An 18,443-nucleotide genomic window follows, 5' to 3' on the forward strand; every position below is an offset into this window, starting at 1 on the left:
CCATGAAGGGAATAGGGAGGGTTGAACTTCGGAGCTTTTCTGTTTCTAGATGACTGAAGACCTTTTAGCAAGCAGGTGGGATAAGGGTGCAGAGTGGGGTGCCCGGCGGCCGCTGGAGGACTGCAGTGTCCTTCTCTGGCCTCCCTCACATCTGCCAAGAAAGGTGGACACAGGCCTGGCGGCCCCTGAGCCCCCTCCCAGGGAAAGCTTCGGCTGTGCGGGTCCTCCCCACCCCCGCCCAGCCCCTCCTTCTCCCAGCCCTCCGCCTGGAAGGGCTCCCGGCTCCGCCAGGCAAGATGAGACGCGGAGGCCCGGTTTCGTTTTGGGAGACCAAGTACAAGAAGGAGGCACCGACTGGCAGGAAGGGGCCTGTGGAGCAGGGGCCCCGGCGCCCCCTTACGGACTCGCGCGCCCACTGAACCCGCTATGAGCCGGACCCTGCGCCCCAGCCCGCCCCGCCCCGGCGCCCAGGCCCGCCCTCGGCCCCGCCCGCGCCCGCGCCCGCGCCGCCGCGGGTCAGCGTCCCCGGCCGCCCGTCCGGAGCCGCCGGGAGCCGCCGCCATGGGCCGGGCCCGGCCGGGCGAGCGCGAGCCGTCCAGCCCCGGCCCCGCCGCGCCGCCCGCGGCCCCGCCGCGCCGCGCCCGCGCCCGCGCCCTGGCGCTGCTCGGAGCGCTCCTCGCCGCCGCCGCCGCCGCCGCCGCCGCCCGGGCCTTCGCTCGCCACTCCGAGGCCCAGGCGGCCGCGCGGCAGGTCCGAGCTGGCGGGGAGGGCGCGGCGGCCGGGAGACTCGGGTGGGCCGGGGAAGCGGTGGGGCTCGCAGAGGGACCGGGCTCCGAGGGGCGGGGGGCGGGTGGGGGCCGGAGGGCCGGGAGGGCGGCAGGGAAGGGATAGGAAAACGGGGCTCCAGGAGTCGGGCAGACTTGGAAGGACTGATGGGGGAGGTGAGAGGACTGGCCCAGTGTGAGGCAGGAGCTGGGACAGACTGCAGGGGGACAGTGCAGATGGGTGACTAGGACAGTGCAGACAAAGCGTAGAGCAAAGGTGGGACCCGAGCATCTGGACGGGCTGGCAGTGCTGGGACGGTGGGGAGGGGAGACCGGAGAGGACAATGGGTGGACCAAGAGGGTGACACGAGATGGGCGGGATGGGCCCAGATAGAAAGGGCGCACTTAGAGAGCGGACAGTGGATGAAGGCTCAGAGTGAAGCAGGGACCAGGAGGGATGGGAAGGGGGCCTGGGGCTCTGGGGCGTGCAGAGGTGGCGTTTGGACAGATGGGCTGGGAGATGGGCTGAGAGAACCCAGGAAGGTGTGGCGGGAGCAGCTCCCTCCGCCCATTTGGGATGCCAGTTGGGTGTACAACTGCTCAGCCCAGCCACCTCCTCCCAAGCAGGACTCGGCGCTGAAAGCCCTGGGGACAGAAGGCCTCTTCCTCTTTTCCTCTCTGGACACTGACGGGGACATGTACCTCAGCCCCGAGGAGTTCAAGCCCATTGCTGAGAAGCTGACAGGTACCGGGAGAGGCTGGGGACTAGGCAGGAGGGAGCCGGGGCACCGCCCTCGACTTCTTGGTCTGTGTCTTCTGTGTCTGCTCTGAACAGAAGGGCTGCCTGGAGTAGGGGGAGGACGGTGCTTCCTGGCAGCCCTGGGGTCCTCCCAGCTCTGACACTTTCCGGCTGGTGGTTTGGACAAGCTGCTTCAACATGGGCACCCACACATACTCGCACACCCAAGCCTGTTCTCACGTGTGACTAAAACTAGTTAACATTCCCTGACCACCTTCTCAGGACCAGACATCGCTCTAAGCGCCTCCTGTGAGTCATCTCTTTAATCTTCACAGTGCCTGTGAGATGGACATTGTCCTGATCCTCATGTGTATGGTTTAGGAGACGGAGGCGCAGGAAGGCTCTCCAGCTTGCGCAGGCTGGACAGGTGCAGAGCCAGGGTTAGGGGGGGCCTTCTGTCTTCAGGTCCTGCACCGGCTCATTTGAAACTTAGAGAAAAATGTCTGCAAAGTGCCCACCATGCAGTAGATAGTCAATAGACAGGAGCTATTACCATTACTGCTAAATATTAACCTCTGCTCGGGAGCTGTCAGGTTCCTATCCCACCTTGTTACCCATTTCTGCCTGGTTGTAATCAGTGATTTTTATTGTAAAGATGAGGGGCTGCAGCATTCTAATGAATTATAAGATGCCTCTCTCACTGCTCCATCACCACCCTAGCCTCTGTGTCCATATCTTGGGACGTTGCTTGCACTTATGATCTTGGGCATCTACTTGTTGCCCAAATTGCCTGGTGTAAGTAGGTCAATAAATGGGAAAGGCTAGAAAGAGACACCGGCTGCTCTCAGGCAGGTAAGCGCTAAAGGACCGTGATGGGCTTTCTGTGTCTCAGGATGGGTCAGGTAGGTCAGCCACGTGCTGACCCGCTGGCCTTTGGTCACTGCCAGAGGAGGAGGGTCAGATGAAAAATGCTAATTTGCTGGAGCGGATGTGTCAGTGCCTCCCAGGGGCAGTCAGTACTGTCATGAAAGCAGATGGGCAAATACACAGCTCAGCCCTGTGTGGATTTGCTTTGACTTCTTATTTTGCACACACTTCTCCGAGCAGCCACACAGCCACCTCCTTGTCCTTTTTTATGGCCAAAGAGCAAGAGTTCCCTCATAATGGCATGTTGGCCAAGCTTGCTGGGCTTGGGGGTGCTTTTAATTTTTTCACACAAATCTTTTTCTCCATCAGGGGAAAAGAGTCTCTCCCTCAATTACCTCCTAGGCCACTGTGAGTACAAAAAACAAAAACAAAACCAGAAAAACACCAAATCTAAGCAGGAAATAGAGGCAAACAGTCCTCTCTAGTTGGTACGGTTATGTGTGTTCAATTTTCTGCTTTATACCTTAAAAGTTTTACAAGTTGTCAATAGTGAGCAAAATTTACTTGTAAGTCAGGTAATAAAACTTTTTATTAAAAAACCAAAGAGCCATAAAATGCTGGGCATTATTACTCATAATTATCTATGATAACAGTTAAGTAATTGGATAAGCAAGCCAACCAGTAACGCTGCACATTCCCATTGTTCCCTTGCTCTGAGGTTTCCAGATTGCTGTTCTGAAATTTTGTTGCCTTGACTTACAAATGCAGAAGTACCCATGATTCTTTAGAAAAGGGATTTGCATCAGGAGCCGCTGGGGAGCATTAATCGGGAGCACGTTTTCCAGATTCTAGCCCCTGAAGACTCTGACTCAGTAGGTCTGAGGCGGGTTCTGGGCATCGGTAGTTTAAAAAGGCATCCTGGTGATTCTGATGATTCCTGATTAAGAAGGCACTCATTTTTTTTTTTTTTTTTTTTTTTGCGTTACACGGGCCTCTCACTGTTGTGGCCTCTCCCGTTGCGGAGCACAGGCTCCGGACGCGCAGGCTCAGTGGCCATGGCTCACGGGCCCAGCCGCTCCGTGGCATGTGGGATCCTCCCGGAGCGGGGCACAAACCCGTGTCCCCTGCATCGGCAGGCGGACTCTGAACCACTGCGCCACCAGGGAAGCCCCAAGAATGCACCCATTTTAATGCACCCATTCAGTCTGTCAGTCCAGTCTGTCAACAAATGCCAGGCGTGGTCTCTACCAGCAAGAGAGCAGTCGTAACAGGACCCAACCGTGCTTCATTCCATTATCTGTGTCATGGGACCCCACCCTGCTGTTAGTCGCCCCTTCTGTAGTAGGCGTCATGCCTCCCTTAAGCCTTCATCGTGACTCCCTCCACCCTCGAAAGACTACAGACTTGGCAGGTCTCTGAGCAGGAAGAGATCTGACAAATCAAGTTCAGCCACTGCCAGTCCAGCCCCTCGTACTGATGGGGAAATGGGCCACCCAGGAAACAGGGAGAAGCAGGTATCCTCACTTCTGGAACAGTGCTCTTTCTGTGACACCAAAGATGACCTGATTCCACGTCCCCTGACCTCTCTGAGCAGCCTTTGCTCTCCATGAGACCCTCATGATGGGACAGGCACGGTAGCATGGGCTCCATCTCTAATGTGGGAAAACCGGAGAGGAGGAGTGATTTGCCCCAAATTGTCCAGGAAATGGAGCCAACCTCACCCGGAGCTGGGCTGAGGGAAGGGAGACAGTGAGAATGGCCTTTCTGCAGCCAGCCTGGCCTGGTGGAGAGAGCACACGTTAGAGTCAGAATGAGGTTTGAGCCCTAGCCCTGTGGCTCCCCCACCATGAAACCACCGGTAATAGCAATACAGCTGACATTTATTACGGGTTTACTGTGTACCAGGCCTGGATTATCTCATTTAATCCTCATAACGAGCCACTGGGCCAACCATCACACAAGCTGGTGAGGAGTGGGGCTAGGATTTGAACCCGGGTCGTCTGGTTACTAAGCCTTTGAGGAAATTTTTGAGATCTTAATGCCCCCGGAAGAAGGTTGTGGTCGATCCTAGGTTTAGAGTAAAACAGGCCTGGATTTGAATCCTGATTCACACACTACCTGGCTGTGTGTCCTTGGGGAAATGAGTTCACCTCTCTGAGCCCCCAGTTTCTCATTTGTAAAATGGAATTGATAATACTGCCTTCACAGGGTTACTGTGAAGCTAAAATGTGATATACATTGGAGAAAATGTGTATGTGTGATAATACCATGTGGTATACATATGTACACATTATATATCATACATATACAATTTGTGTATGTTTGATAAACGATGTGATCTATATTGTTACTTTGTTGATTGTTACCTGTTCCAGCCCCACCCCCACCCCCATCCCTGCCAGGCCTGGCTCCCTTAATCACTGGCCAGTGTGGACATCCTGAGAGAAGTGAGGCCCTGCCACCTAAGGCAGGACCCCTCTCCAGCGACCTGTGTCTCACAGGGTCAACTCCTTCGGCCAGCTATGAGGAGGAGGATCTGCCCCCTGACCCCAGCGAGGAGACACTCACCATAGAAGCCCGATTCCAGCCTCTGCTGCCAGAGTCCATGACCAAGAGCAAAGATGGGTTCCTAGGGGTAAGTTGGGGCAGGAGTGGCAGGGGGTCCCCCACAGGTGGGACCAGAGACAGAGGGACCATCTGTGTGCACTCACCTCCTGAGAATGGGTCTGTGCTCTGCTCATCTTTCCTTCTTTCTGTCTTTCCTCCCATCTTTTATCAGCACCCTCTGTGCACCCAGTGCGCCAGGCCCTGGGGGTCCAGAAGTGGGTGCGATGCTGTCCCTGCTGTCCAGGCACACAGTCTGGTAGGGGAGGTAGGAGGGATAAGCACGAGCCTCTGACCCAGAGTGGGGGTCTGGATGGCTTCCTGGACAGAATGACATTTGACAGTGACTGCAAGGGACGAGGCCTCAGCCCATTGTCAGCAGGGGTAGGAAAAGGATCCGGCTGGAGGAAACAGCAAGTGCACTGGAGACTGTGCTGATGCAGCCGCCTCCCTTGTAATCATTACTTTCTGCAAATCAGTCTTTCCCCCCAGGCTGTGAGTTTCCTCAGGGCAAGGCCGGTGACTCACACCTTTGTGCCTCCCCAGGTCCCTAGCACAGTGCCTGGAGCCTGACAGGTGCTCCATTGAGCTCCGATGAACCCACCCGGACCTGAGGTTCAGCCCCTGGCAACGGCTGTAGGGTGGGGATGACCCTGACAAGTGCCATCCTAACCAGCCCTGTGGTTAGGACCCAAGGCCCTGTGGACAAGGTCTCAATCCCTCCCAGGACCTAGGCATCCCCAGGCCCTGCCCGCCTTTCCCGCTCTCTCCCCTGCGCTCTCTCTCAGCTTTCCACTACTCCAGATGTCCAGGCTTTCTTCCAGCTGAGAGCCTTCTCATATGCTGGTCCTTCAGCCAGGAACAACCTTTTCTCTTTGCCTCACTCACAGCTACTCAGCTTTTACAGCTCAGCTGCACTGTCATTTCAGCAGGAGATGCCAGGCAGGCCACTGAGGGCAGAGAGAAGGGGTGGCTGGACCCAGGGCATGGGGGACACGTGCGGGGGCATCCTGGTCAGTGGGACTGGAAGAGAAGTTGCCAGATGGCAAAGGGCCTCAGCTGCCTAACTTTGGCCTTCGTTCTGCAGCAGCAAAATACCATAGCAGATTTTGAAAGAGGAGAATTCTCTCATCAGATCTAGGCTCTCCAAACTGGCAGCTGGGGAGAAAAGGGAGGCAAGAAGACCAGTTCCCAGGAGGGAGGGAGAGACAGGTTGGGGGAGGCCATGGTGATGGAGAGGAAAGGCAGCCCGGGGGATGCTGGGAAAGGAAGAAAGGCAGGGTGTGGCTACTAATGGAAAGGGAGGGAGGGGGAGTTGAGGTGACTCAGGCTTCTGGCTGGTGGCCAGGTGCATGGGGGCCCATTGCCCGATGGGGGTTGGAGGAGGGGAGCAGGTCTGGTAGGGAGGGTATGAGGTCAGTTTGGACTGTTGAAGTTGAGTTCCCTGAGAGATGTCCAGTGGGGGGAGTCCAGTAAGATCTGGGTGGAGAAAGGTCTGGCATTGATGGGCTGAAGTGATGTCTGAGCAGATGAGTCCCTCCTACAGGGCAGAGACACAGGGTGGGGCAGGTGCAGGGGGCCCACCTGCACTTACAGGGGAGATGGGTCCGGAGCAGCACCCCAGCCCTGCGTCCCTAGCTCAGCCCCCTTTTGCGGGCCGCTCCGCTAAGAGCTCGCCAGCCTGTGAGCAGGACCCAGCAGGCGGGCAGGCTCTGCCTGGCCCTGCAAGCCAGCCCCGCTTTGAGAACTTGCCTGTGAAACGCCTCTCCTCCCACCTCAGCTTCCCACTGAGCCCGGGTCCCATCACCAGGGAGGTCAAAGGTGGGGCAGCTCCCTGGTGGCTGAGCACCCTGAGGGGGGCCAGGCACTCACTGTCCTGGTGGCCACTGATGGTGGCCCAGAAGGGCAGGGAGGAGCTACTGAAGGTGCAGCTTTGACCTGGGGACCTGCATGTTCCGAGGTCCCGCCTCTGCTCCAGGCAGATGTGCAGAGAGGCCTGCAGAGCGTCTGACCCTCATTCTCTCCCGCCCTTCAGCTCATCAGACAGCAGTGGGGTGGATTACTGATGAGGAAATGGCTCAGGGAGGGCCTTTTGCCAGGGCTGCCCAGCCAGCGTGGCCCAGGGTGCTCTCTGGGGGTGCCCTTCCTTCCCCTTCTCTGTGGCCTCATCCTGCTCTTGGCCCTAGAGGTTTCACCCAAAGGTGGCTCCCGCCTCCCTCCACAGACTTAACTCCAAACCTAAATTCTGACTCGTCAGCGGGACATTAGCTGCAGGGAGGAGACTTGGCAGGGGGTGGGGGGGTATTAGAGAGCAGAAAGCAAGGCCGGCAGACAGGGAGAGGAAGCCCAGGGCAGGGCGGGGCACCCGGGGTTGGTCTGCTGGCTTATGTACAAGAGGCAGGCAGGACTGTGTGAGGCCCGGGACCTGGGCTTGGAGAGGGAGGGAAGAGGCCGTGAGAAGCCCCCTCACAGAGCCCCCCGTTCCAGTCCTGGGGGGCCCCTCCAGCTGCCTCTGCTCCCCTGCCCTCGAGCGAGCTGTTCCTGCCTGGGCTGGACCTGAGGGGCCACAGGGGCACCACTTCTCTGGGCAAGGGGCCGGGGAAGATGAGATGAGCCTCAGCTCTGGCAGGAGAGTGCCAGGCTCATGGCCGTGAGCAGGCAGGAGCCTCCCGGGTCCCTCTGCTTCCTGGGCTTGTGGGTTGGCTCAGGGCTCGAGGAGACCTCCGCACATGCCTGGGACGTTCTCAGTGCCCCAGAGCTTCGACTTTCCTCTGCCCCAGGTCTCCCGCCTGGCCCTGTCCGGCCTCCGCAACTGGACGACCGCAGCCTCGCCAAGCGCGGTGTTTGCCGCCCGCCACTTCCGGCCCTTTCTTCCCCCTCGGGGCCACGCGGAGCTCGGCGAGCCCTGGTGGATCATCCCCAGTGAGCTGAGCGTCTTCACCGGCTATCTGTCCAACAACCGCTTCTACCCACCACCCCCCAAGGGCAAGGAGGTGAGGGTAGCCCGTGGCAAGCCCCGGGGCCCTGCCCCCCAGCCCCAGCACGGCCCCTCCCCATCGGCAACCGGACCCCCAGGGCCACGCCTACCCCACCTGCTCTCTGGCCTGCCTCTGGCCCCACCCCCACCTGGGCCCCAGGTCCAGAGCTGACCCTCACCCAGGGGAGCTGGGCCCAGCAAGCCAGCCCAGGTCCCACTGCCCTCCCCCCAGGTCATCATCCACCGGCTCCTGAGCATGTTCCACCCTCGGCCCTTCGTGAAGACACGCTTTGCCCCTCAGGGGGCCATCGCCTGCCTGACCGCCACCAGCGACTTCTACTACACTGTGATGTTCCGGTGAGGGGTCCTGGCAGCCCCATCCCTGCCTCCCACCTGGGCCTGGGACTCCAGGGAAGCACAGATGGGCTGAGCACCAGCAGGCAGGGCCTGACTCAAAGCCCCCAGCCCCACCGCTTACCACCCTGTGGCCCCGGGGAAGCAGCTTTGGCTCTCTGAGCCTCCCTTTCCTCATTGTGCATCAGGGCGGTGGTGACTTCCTCCAGGAGGAAGAGAAAAGGTGTTGAATGTGCTTAGCATGGGGCTGTTGGCTGTGATTGTCATCCACACAGAAGGGGGTGCGTAAGAGCTGTGACACCAGGTCACACACACCCTGGAGGGCTCAGAGGAGACTCGGGCAAGGCTTCCGGGGAAGGCAGCACATGAACTGGGCCCTGGAGGACGGGCAGCGCTTGGAGGGCGTCCCTTCTGCCTGCCCCACACACTTCTTCCTCCCCCGCCCAGCCCTCTGCCCCGCACAGAGTCTGGCCAAGGGTTCCAGGCTTTGGGGCAGAAGTGAGAGGGCAGGTGGGCAGGCTCTGCTCAGCAGGGAACCTGCTCCCAGCCGGGCCCTTTCCCTCCAGCATCCACGCCGAGTTCCAGCTCAGCGAGCCGCCCGACTTCCCCTTCTGGTTCTCACCCGGCCAGTTCACGGGCCACATCATCCTCTCCAAAGACGCCACCCACGTCCGTGACTTCCGGCTGTTCGTGCCCAACCACAGGTGAGAGCCTTGGCCCCGGCACCCTGCTCCCGTTTGCCCCCCACCAGCTCCAGGAGCTCAGATGCAGGGGCCCAGAGGCCCCCTCAGTCTCTCCCCAGAGCTACTTCTCTTGGGAGGGGCCTAGAGCTGACCCAGGAGGAGGTAGCTTGAGGTGGGCTGAGGGGGGTCATTCCATCATCTGATAGGTGCGTCCCAGGCACTTTGTGGGCCTGGCCTGCCAGCTCAGTGCTGGGACCCAACGCAGCGGCCAACAGCCCCTCCCTAAAGATGGAACTGCTCCCCCCGCCCCATACTGCTGACAGACCTCCAACAGACCCGTAACCACAGCCTGCTCACGCCACCCTAGGCGAAGGCCAGCAGGTGGGGAGGGACCCGGCTGGTCAGGGTCCAGGAAGGCCTCCCAAAGGAAGGGACGTCTGTGCAGTGACCTGGGGGCTGAGGAGAGTTTAGCCAGGCAGAGGGAAGGGCACATACAAAGGCCTAAGAAGCAGGCCCTCCATGCCTGCAGTTGCTACCACAAACCCTGGGGGGCCAGGGGGCGGCTCCTGGGAGGACTCAATGCCAGTCACCTGCCTGCTTGCCCGCCTGACCTGCTCAGGGGCAGCCTCTTGTCAGGGAAGCAGGGGACGCAGAGAGTCTTTCTAGATTCCTCCCTGATAGCACGCAGCCGCTTAGTGACTCTGTGCAGAGACAAGACCTGGGCTGAGAGATGAGGGACCCAGAGCGAAGTCTCAGCCGTGGCACCCGTGGGCTCCGTGGCTGTGGGCAAGGCCCTGGACCCCTCCAGGCCTCAGTTTCCTCATCTGCTAGATGGGAGGCTGGCTCCTGGGTAGGAGTGAGGGGGTCATTGGGACAGCCTGGGAAGAGAAAGTTGCCCCCAGGACCAGGAGCGGTTTCATCTCAGTCCCCCGAGGGAGGGAGCATCCCGGGCCACGGGGAAAATGAGGAGGAAGGACGCGTTCTCCTCCTCCTTCCTCGCTCATCAGGCAAGCCCCTGTGCTGCAGGGGCTCAGCCCAGGGTTGGAGGTGGGGTCCTGGATTGAATGAAACAGAAGGAGGGGGCAACTGCTCCTGAGCCTGTGTCTCAGGCCTAGACCACGGGACCACTGACCGACCAGCTCTGAGGGCACCCAGCTCACCCTGACTGCTTCACCTGCCCAAGGTGGTTGGTTGCCTGTCCTGGGGCGCCCCCGTGTGGCGGATCTGCAGGTTGCACATGCTCAGGCCCGACTTCCCGCTGGGGGAGGCGCTGATGAGCGCTGCCTCAAAGAGTCATGGATCGTGGACAGTGCATGAGCCATGGGTATGGAAGCCCTTCATGAACTGTAAAGGGCTGGGCCAGTGGAGGGTGGTATGGTGGCAGTGCCTTCCGAAGAGGCGGCCTGGGGAGAGGAAAGGGCCCAGGCTCTGCCGTCAGAACTCCAGTGGCTCTGAGACCTTGGGTTCACCCTGCCAAGTCTCAGCATCCTCACCTATAAAATAGGGTCAGCTGCATGCTTTCAGTGAGATAAAGTCCAACGTCTGGCTAATGGGCCTTGACGACGGTGGTGGTCTGCCCTGGCCGCCCTCTCACCTGTCCCCAGGTCTCTGAATGTGGACATGGAGTGGCTGTACGGGGCCAGCGAGAACAGCAACATGGAGGTGGACATTGGCTACATACCCCAGGTGAGCTCACAGGTGGTCCCTACCCAGGTAGGAAGGCGGGACTCGGCCGCAGGGCCCTGCCACAGGGCCTCTCAGCCTGGCTGCAGGGAGGCCCAGCTGGCTAGGAGCCTTGGGGCAGTGAAGGACAGAGCTCCTGCAGGCTGAAGCCACTGTCCCCAAAGCAGGATCCTAGGAAGCCACCTGTTCTTCCTAGCCAGCGTCTGCCATGGGCCCTCAGATGGCTTCACACTGGCTGGACATTGGCTCTGTCCTGGACTCACTGCACAGCCTTGACCAGGCCCTGCCCTTCCCTGGGCCTGTCTCCCCACCCCTGCAATGAGTGGCGTATCTTTGAGGGTCTCTCGGGGCCCCTGGAGGACTCAGGCCCCTCACTGAGACGTCCCTCAGTGACATCATCCCTCGCTGACCTCCGGCCCAGATGGAGCTGGAGGCCACGGGCCCCTCAGTGCCCTCTGTGATCCTGGACAAGGATGGCAACATGATCGACAGCCGCCTGCCCTCGGGGGAGCCCCTGCAGTTTGTGTTTGAGGAGATCACGTGGCAGCAGGAGCTGAGCTGGGAGGAGGCCGCCCGGCGCCTGGAGGTAGCCATGTACCCCTTCAAGAAGGTGAGGCCAGACGGGGGTAAGGCAGGGGGTTGGGATCCCTGGGGCTGGGTCCGGAGCTGTGGGAGCAGCAGGTGGGCACTGGGCGTGGGATGCCGTGCAGGGCTTGCTGCTGAGGCTGCCTCCCTGTGGGGCCCAACCTGGGCCGGGGAGCCTCCCCTTTGCCCTTTAGAACTTGGAGGAGGCATCGCCTGGCTCAGCATCACCCCTTCACACAGGTACACAGACACACACAAACACTCACACTGCAAACATACATGCATATGTACACACACACGTATATACACTACAGACACACACTACATGCACATCACACACTCAGCCCCTGAATGGGACCCTGGCAGCACACAATAGCTTCTCTCTGTCTCAACTTGGCCCCAGGTCACCTACCTGCCGTTCACCAAGGCCTTTGAGCAAGCCAAGGCCGAGAACAAGCTGGTGCACTCAGTCCTGCTGTGGGGGGCCCTGGACGACCAGTCCTGCTGAGGTGAGGGAGACCCTTCCAGTCTGAGGGGAGAAAGGGGGGCAGACTTCGTACCTTGTGGGTGCAGGAGGCCCTGAGACCAATGGGCCTCTCCTGTCGCAGTATAAGGGACTCAGGGACGACATGGGGCGGGGTGTGGGGTGAGAGCCCGCAGGGTTCTGTGCTAAGCCCAGAGGAAGCTGCTGGACACAATAGAAAGAGCCCAGCTCAGCCATTTTCAGCCTGGAGACCTTGGCCAAGTGACTCCTTCCCTGAGCCTCAGTTTTCTCAGCAGTAAGAGGGTAATGTACTTACCTCCCAGAGTTGTGAAAACAGACGTGCCTGTACTCTGTGCAGTGTTGCACACGAGTGAGAGAAAGTAGTGCCAGAGCCTGGGCTGCATTCACTTATTCAGAAAATTCAGTGAAGACCCGCTGGTGCAAAGTTCTTTGGGTGCCTGACATTGGGTACAAGATGAGCAAACAGTGGCCCTGCCCCCATCCAGCCAATCGACAAACCTCCTGGGCCCCTCCTGTGCCAAGCCATAGGCTAGGCGTTGGGCACCTTGCACTGAGCAAGTCAGAATCAGCCCCAGTCCTCAGGGAGCACGCAGTGTGTGCAGAAGGCAGACAGTGAATGAACAAGTACAAGCGTGGTGAATTTACACGAGGCATGGTCCAGAGCAGCACAAGAGTGTGTAACGGGGGGTGGCGGGGTCAGGGAAGGCTTCTTTAGAGAAAGTGACATAGAACCTGAGACTTTGAAGGATGAGGAGGATGAGTTTTCCAAGTGACAGGGGAAGTGTTTTAGGTAGAAGAATTGTCTGTGCAAAGGCCCTGGGACACAGTGTAGTGGATTTAAGAAGCTGTCACTGTCTAGAAGCCCCTGGGCCAGGTAGGCCCCCAGCCAAGTCTCAGCCCAGGATGCCAGTACGTTACTGATGTTAGTTACAGCTGCCCTTTATTCCGCACCTCCTCTGTGGTAGATTCTTTGAATCTGTTATTTCACCTGGGTGCACTGACCGTTCTACAGTTTATGAGGTTAACTGCTGATAGAAAACCCAGTGAGACAGGCAGGGTGCCTCACCCACCTGGCCTTGCCTCTCCCGGAACAGGTTCAGGGCGGACTCTCCGGGAAACTGTCCTGGAAAGTTCGCCCATCCTCGCCCTCCTCAACGAGAGCTTCATCAGCACCTGGTCCCTAGTGAAGGAACTGGAGGACCTGCAGGTGAGTGGTAGGTGGGCGGGAAGAGCCCCATGACAGCCCCTGGGACAGTGCTGGGAGCCGAGGTGTCAGGAGCGTGCCCAACTGTCCCCATAGAACAACCAGGAGAACCCATCCCACCAGAAGCTGGCCAGCCTGCACCTGGAGAAGTACAGCTTCCCCGTGGAGATGATGATCTGCCTGCCCAATGGCACCGTGGTAGGTCCCCCACCACTCATCCCCGGCCCCGGGCCAGGCACCATGGGGCAGAGGAAGTGGCAAACAAGGGGCATGGCTTACAGACCTCATCAGGCTCCAGGTCTGGTTCTACCACTTCCTGGGTGGTGTCTTAGCCAGTCCGAGCCTCAGTTATCCCCTGATGTCCCCTCGGCCTGCCTCGTGCAGGTGTCGGGACACTCCCTCAGAAAGGGAACCTCAACAGCACTTTGGGGACCTGGCAGCAGTGGGTATGGTCTAGCAGCAGAGTGGACAGGAACGTGACCTGGAAGGGAAGCCTCACCTCAGACCATTGCGGCCAGTCCTGGGATGGAAGGGAGGGAGGGACAGGCCTCGTGACAGGCAGAGAGGACCTGGGGACGCCCCAGGCTGAGCCAGGCTTCAAGACCCTCTCTCTCCCTAAGAGCCCCTTACATGGCACTCACATCGTCACGTTGGGTTCTCACAGGAGCTCTGGGAGAGAGATGAGCACAAATGCCGATCTCACAAGCAAGGAAACTGAGGCTCAGAAAGCTTCAGAGACTTGGCAAAAGCTGCATAATTAAGAAGTACAGCTGCCGGGAACTCCCTGCAGTCCAGTGGTTAAGACTTGGCGCCTTCACTGCTGTGGGCCTGGGTTCAGTCCCTGGTGGGGGAATTAAGATTCCACAAGCCGTGCAGCGCAGCCAAAAAAAAAAAAAAAGAAAGAAAGTGAAAGAAAAGAAATAGAGCTGACTTTCAAAACAGGCGCCCGCCTGTGAGCCTCAGCATCACCCGCTCTTCTGAGCAGAGCTGCCCCTTATCCTTTAAGTCCCAAGGGATGGTTAGTGTGGGACTGAGGGATGGAAGCGGGTGGGGAACAGTGCAGGAGCAAGAGCTGGGGCTGGCCTGGAATGGGGGCATCCAGTGAGGGCTTGATGGCGAGGAGGAGGGTGCCAGCCAAGGGCCTTCTATCTGAAGTTCGGAAGAGGAAAGGCCCAGGGGAGCCGGCCAGCTCGCGCCCGTCCACAGGCGCCCATTGTGGTGGACTCGGCCCAGCCAGGGCCCGGGGTGGCGAAGCTGGGCGGACAGGACTCTGCCTAGGCTGCGGGTGGCCTGTGCTCTCCCGCTCGCTCGATTTGTTTGTTCGTTTACCCGGCACCTGCCCTTAAGGTGCGCCTACCTGGAACAGGAGGCAGATGGGGACACAGGCGTGTGGGTGTTAAGGCAGAAGTGAGTGCGGAGTTCAGGGCTTCTGGGAACAGAGGAGAGAGGTCATGGGGCGCAGAGGCAGGGGAGGGAAAGGTGATGCCGAAGGCGTTAGGTTTCACCTGGTGGACGAGGTGTGGAGCCCTGGAGTCAGAGGGCCCTGTGAGCAGAGGAGGAGGGGGAACGGGTTGCCCCTGCTGTCGGCCATCTGCCTCAGCGAGAACAGTTGAGGCCGCGGGGGCCCTGAGCCCGGCTGGGCCCCCGCTCTCCTCACCCCACCCTTCTCCCAGGTCCACCACATCAACGCCAACTACTTCTTGGACATCACCTCTGTGAAGCCTGAGGACATTGAGAACAATGTCTTCAGCTTCTCATCCACGTTTGAAGACCCGTCCACAGCCACCTACATGCAGTTCCTGAAGGAGGGCCTCCGGCGCGGCCTGCCCCTTCTCCAGGCCTAGTGCGCCTGCTGGGCAGTGAGAAGCCCCCTGGACGGGGAGCTGGACAGGCCCCTCTGCCCCGGAGCTAGAGCAGCCCTCGCACATTTCACCTTCCACCTCTCAGGCTGCCCGTGGGGTCTGCAGCCATCCGAGCTTTGCCTCAGTGAAGGGTGGACGGGGTCCTTGGCTGACCAGGTGGATGAACCTCGAGCTCCAGCTGCCACCATCAGCCTTTTACTACCTACCTGGCTCCGGAAACCGCTTGGGACCCCAGAAGAGGGCCCGGGGTCATCTCCCTGAACCTCACTCACTCAGGCACATAGTCCCGGCCCTTGCAGGGCGAGTAGTAGGGAAGAGTGGGTGCTAGGAAGACAGGGCCACCCCTCTCTCCTTACCTTCACCCCCTCCCAAAGGAAACATCAAGAAGCCCTGGCCTGAGGGTGTGGGCAGGCTGCCAGGGAAGCCCTCCTGTTTGTCTGGAGCCTTCTTCCTCGCGTAGCCCTGCCTGCCCTCCTGTGCTTGGTGTCCCCAGTGGAGTCAGTCTCAGCTGGAGACAGCCTTCTGGAAGCTCTGGGTAGGACCCTCTTTCAGAAGCGGAAATCGTACTGTACCCCTGCTGCTCCCCAGACCACTCAATCCAACCTAACGATAGGACCCTGCAACCTATTTCAGGACTTACTGGAAGCCAGCTCTCTAGGGAGGTTTACCATGAAGTAAGCTTCTGCCCTTGGCAAGGGGTCCGCTGAGGCCCAGGACCATGGCACCCCTACCGCCTACCCCAGCACAGGCCACAGCGGGACTGCTGGAGTCAGCGTCCCTGTAACACCTCCTGCCCCTCAGACCTCCGCTCCACGGAAGTGTAGCCCAGTCAGAGAACACAGCGTCCCCCAGAGCTGGCACTGTCCCAGCCATCAGGCAGCCCAGACCAGCCTGTCCACCACTGGGTGGCCACTGATTCTCCTTGGCCACTCTTAGGGCCTTGGTCCACATCCTGAGCCACTGACCACGGCCAGTCTCTTTTTTATACACGCAGGAAAAGTGTTTTTATGTGAACTTTCTCACAGTTTATATGTATTTTTGATAGCCCCAGCACTGAGGAGAAAGGAGGGGGCAGTGGTACCCCCCAGCAGCCGCCCCATGATGGCTGGATCTGAAAGCCTAGGTGGATCCAGCTTGATGTCTTTGCAGTTGCTGCTGTGGGAAGAAACACCCCTCTCTTCCTTCTCCTCTTCCAACTGTTTAAAAATAGTCCTCAGAGGGTCAGTATACCCCCTGCTCTATCCTTGTCCTCTGCTCAGGCCCATGAGGGGCCCTTGGGCTTTCCTAAAGCCCCCTCCGCCGCCCACCCCTGCCCTCGCTTACGCCCCCTCCACCACCCCACAGTGGGGCTCCCTCCTGAACCTGGAAGAGGAAGGAAGGCAAACATTTCCTCAGATGCACTCCCAGGCCTCCCACCTGCCACTGGAGCTTCCACACTGAGTCTTCCTCTCAGACTGTCGTGTTCTCAGTGTTGTATCAAGTATCGTGTAATAATGGCCAGTTGCCAAGAGCTTTCTCTACCTAAGGCACTTGGTTAAGATCACATGCATTTCCTCATTTAATCCTCACAACAGACGTGAGGCGGATATTAATCATTCCCATTTTGCAGATGAAGGAATCAGGTCTCAGGAAAGAAGTGACTTGCCCGAGGTCACTCAGTGGTAGGGTTGAGATTCAGCCTGTGTCTTGATGTTGGAGTGTTTCGCCTTGCACTACACATGCCACCCCCCACCCCGCCCCCTCTCTCCCCTGTCTGTTTTCACTGAGGTGAGAAACAAAGCCTTTCAAACCAAAATGTCTTATTCCCCTCTGTTCTCCAGAGCAAATGAGGCGTGAGCCAACAAGCTCAGCCCAGTTCTTTGTGTCCCTTCTGGAAGGCGGTGCTTCCATGCCGCTTATAGGGAGGGAGGGCACCGAGCCTGTCTCAGTGCTTCCAGGCATGGGTGGCAGTAGCCTGTCCCGTGAGCCACCCAGTGTCAGCAGAGGCCCAGCCCTCCCACCTAGCAGGCTCTTCCCCTCACTCTGGTCTGGGAAGGCCGGCGCCGTGATGAGCGACCTGTACCCCGTGAAAGGTAAAGCTTGCTTGGGCTGTCTGCATCCTCACCTGATGCCTCTGCCTGACCCCCCCACCTGAGCCCTGAGGCTCGTGGTGGGGGAGGGCCCCAGCTGCCCTCTTTTGTCACCCCTCTGCCACTTCCCTCCCCTGTCCCCAATGTGTCCTATAATAAAATTGGAGATTAGGGTGGTTCTAAGTGCCTTTCCTTTGAGCTGGATGTTGTTCAGCTCTGTCCTCGGTCTCATTCCTCTGCTGGGATTGGCTTGGCAGGTGGACAAGGGAGCATGGCTGGAATGCCTTTGGGGACTATCTTATTTGTCACCAGAAGGCTTGAGTGATTTGCTTAAAATAAATTTGTGATAGACCTAGAGGAAGAACTTACTATTTTTAGAATCTGGTGCTCTGTGTTGAAAAAGATTCTGAATTTTAACCCATCATCTTAGAAGCAGGGCCTGAGACAGGCATTAGGTAAATTTCTTTGAGGGTGTGAACTTCAGGAAAAACCTGTAAAAGAAGGATTGAAGCAGAAGGGGGAAAGGAAGAACCTTGAGCAGGGATAGAGTCTCAAAGCCAAGCCTTGGCCAGATTGCAGGAGCAGGGCTCTAGAGCACAAACCACACTGCCAAGTTGAACTGGCCTCTTGTACCCTGTATCAGTCTCAGTCAGTGGTTTAGTGAGTAGGGTAACTTACCAGGTTAGGGCTTCCATTCTGAGAATGGGGCAGCTGCTGGGGGATGGATTCACAGGTTGGGTAAAAGGGATCTTTGGGGAGAACTAAGGAAAGGCAACTAGAGTGGATTTGCAAGATCTGCCATTGCCCAGGATGGGAAAGCAATGATTAAAGCAACAATTTGTCATCCTGGAAAGAGGGCTGAACCTGAAAGTCAAATTTCATCATTTGAAATATGGTGGGGATCAGGGTGGACACAGTCTCTGACTAGGACCAGCTACATAGTTTGCAGGATCCAGTGCAAAATGAAAATGCAGGGCTCTGTTGAAGAAAACTATTTTGCTATTTCAAGAGGTCAACAATAGGGCATTAAAGCAAGAACGAGTCAGTTTGAGCATGAGGCCTGTGTGACTGCACAGGTTCTCCCCGCCATGAAGCCCATCTGTCCCTGGCAGCTAGGACTTGCAAGCTTTGAGCCCGAAAAACTGCAGCCTGGGAGCCAGGCACAGCCACGTGCTGAAGTCAGAGGAGGGCATGTGACCCAGGCCTGGATGCCGTGGAGACAGGACCCTGGAGGTTTGAGCACGAAGAGGGAGTGGGTGAGTGAGACTGGAAGGAATGTGGGTCTCTTTCGCAATGCCTCTGGTGTCTTTCCCCATCAATCTACCCATCTGATCAACCAACTCACTGAATGTACCGTGTGTGTGTGTGTGTGTGTGTGTGTGTGTGTGTGTGTGTGTATGAGAGAGAGAGAGAAATACATAAAGCCTAAAATAAAGCTACAAAGCACTGGAGGGCAGGAGGCAGAGGAGAAAGAGGCCCATTCTTGCTGCAGAGAAGACTGAGAGGGTCTTGGCTGGGAAGCATGAACTGTGAAGGCACCAGGGAGA

At 58.4% G+C, this 18,443-nt stretch overlaps 1 protein-coding gene across 3 annotated transcripts; it reads left to right on the plus strand.

Annotated features, from left to right (window-relative positions):
* Nucleotides 1-514: 514 nt before the first annotated feature.
* Nucleotides 515-17,073, plus strand: SELENON (selenoprotein N; the record flags this gene model as incomplete). Of its 3 annotated transcripts, XM_082613925.1 has the most annotated exons (12): nt 515-750; nt 1,392-1,509; nt 4,872-5,005; nt 7,755-7,967; nt 8,184-8,308; nt 8,872-9,009; nt 10,593-10,674; nt 11,093-11,281; nt 11,660-11,765; nt 12,856-12,968; nt 13,062-13,163; nt 14,639-17,073. In XM_082613925.1, 12 exons carry the CDS (start codon nt 562-564, stop codon nt 14,807-14,809), a joined length of 1,680 nt encoding a protein of 559 aa, XP_082470051.1. In that variant the 3' UTR covers nt 14,810-17,073. The 3 variants fall into 3 exon arrangements, with proteins under 3 accessions (XP_082470051.1, XP_082470052.1, XP_082470050.1); XM_082613926.1 differs by lacking the exon at nt 7,755-7,967; XM_082613924.1 differs by lacking the exon at nt 515-750 and having other exon boundaries at nt 1,188-1,509.
* Nucleotides 17,074-18,443: the final 1,370 nt, after the last annotated feature.

The sequence above is a fragment of the Mesoplodon mirus genome (genome assembly GCF_964341445.2).
Source record: "Mesoplodon mirus genome assembly, chromosome: 3".
In the NCBI taxonomy this organism is placed as follows: Eukaryota; Metazoa; Chordata; class Mammalia; order Artiodactyla; family Ziphiidae; genus Mesoplodon; species Mesoplodon mirus.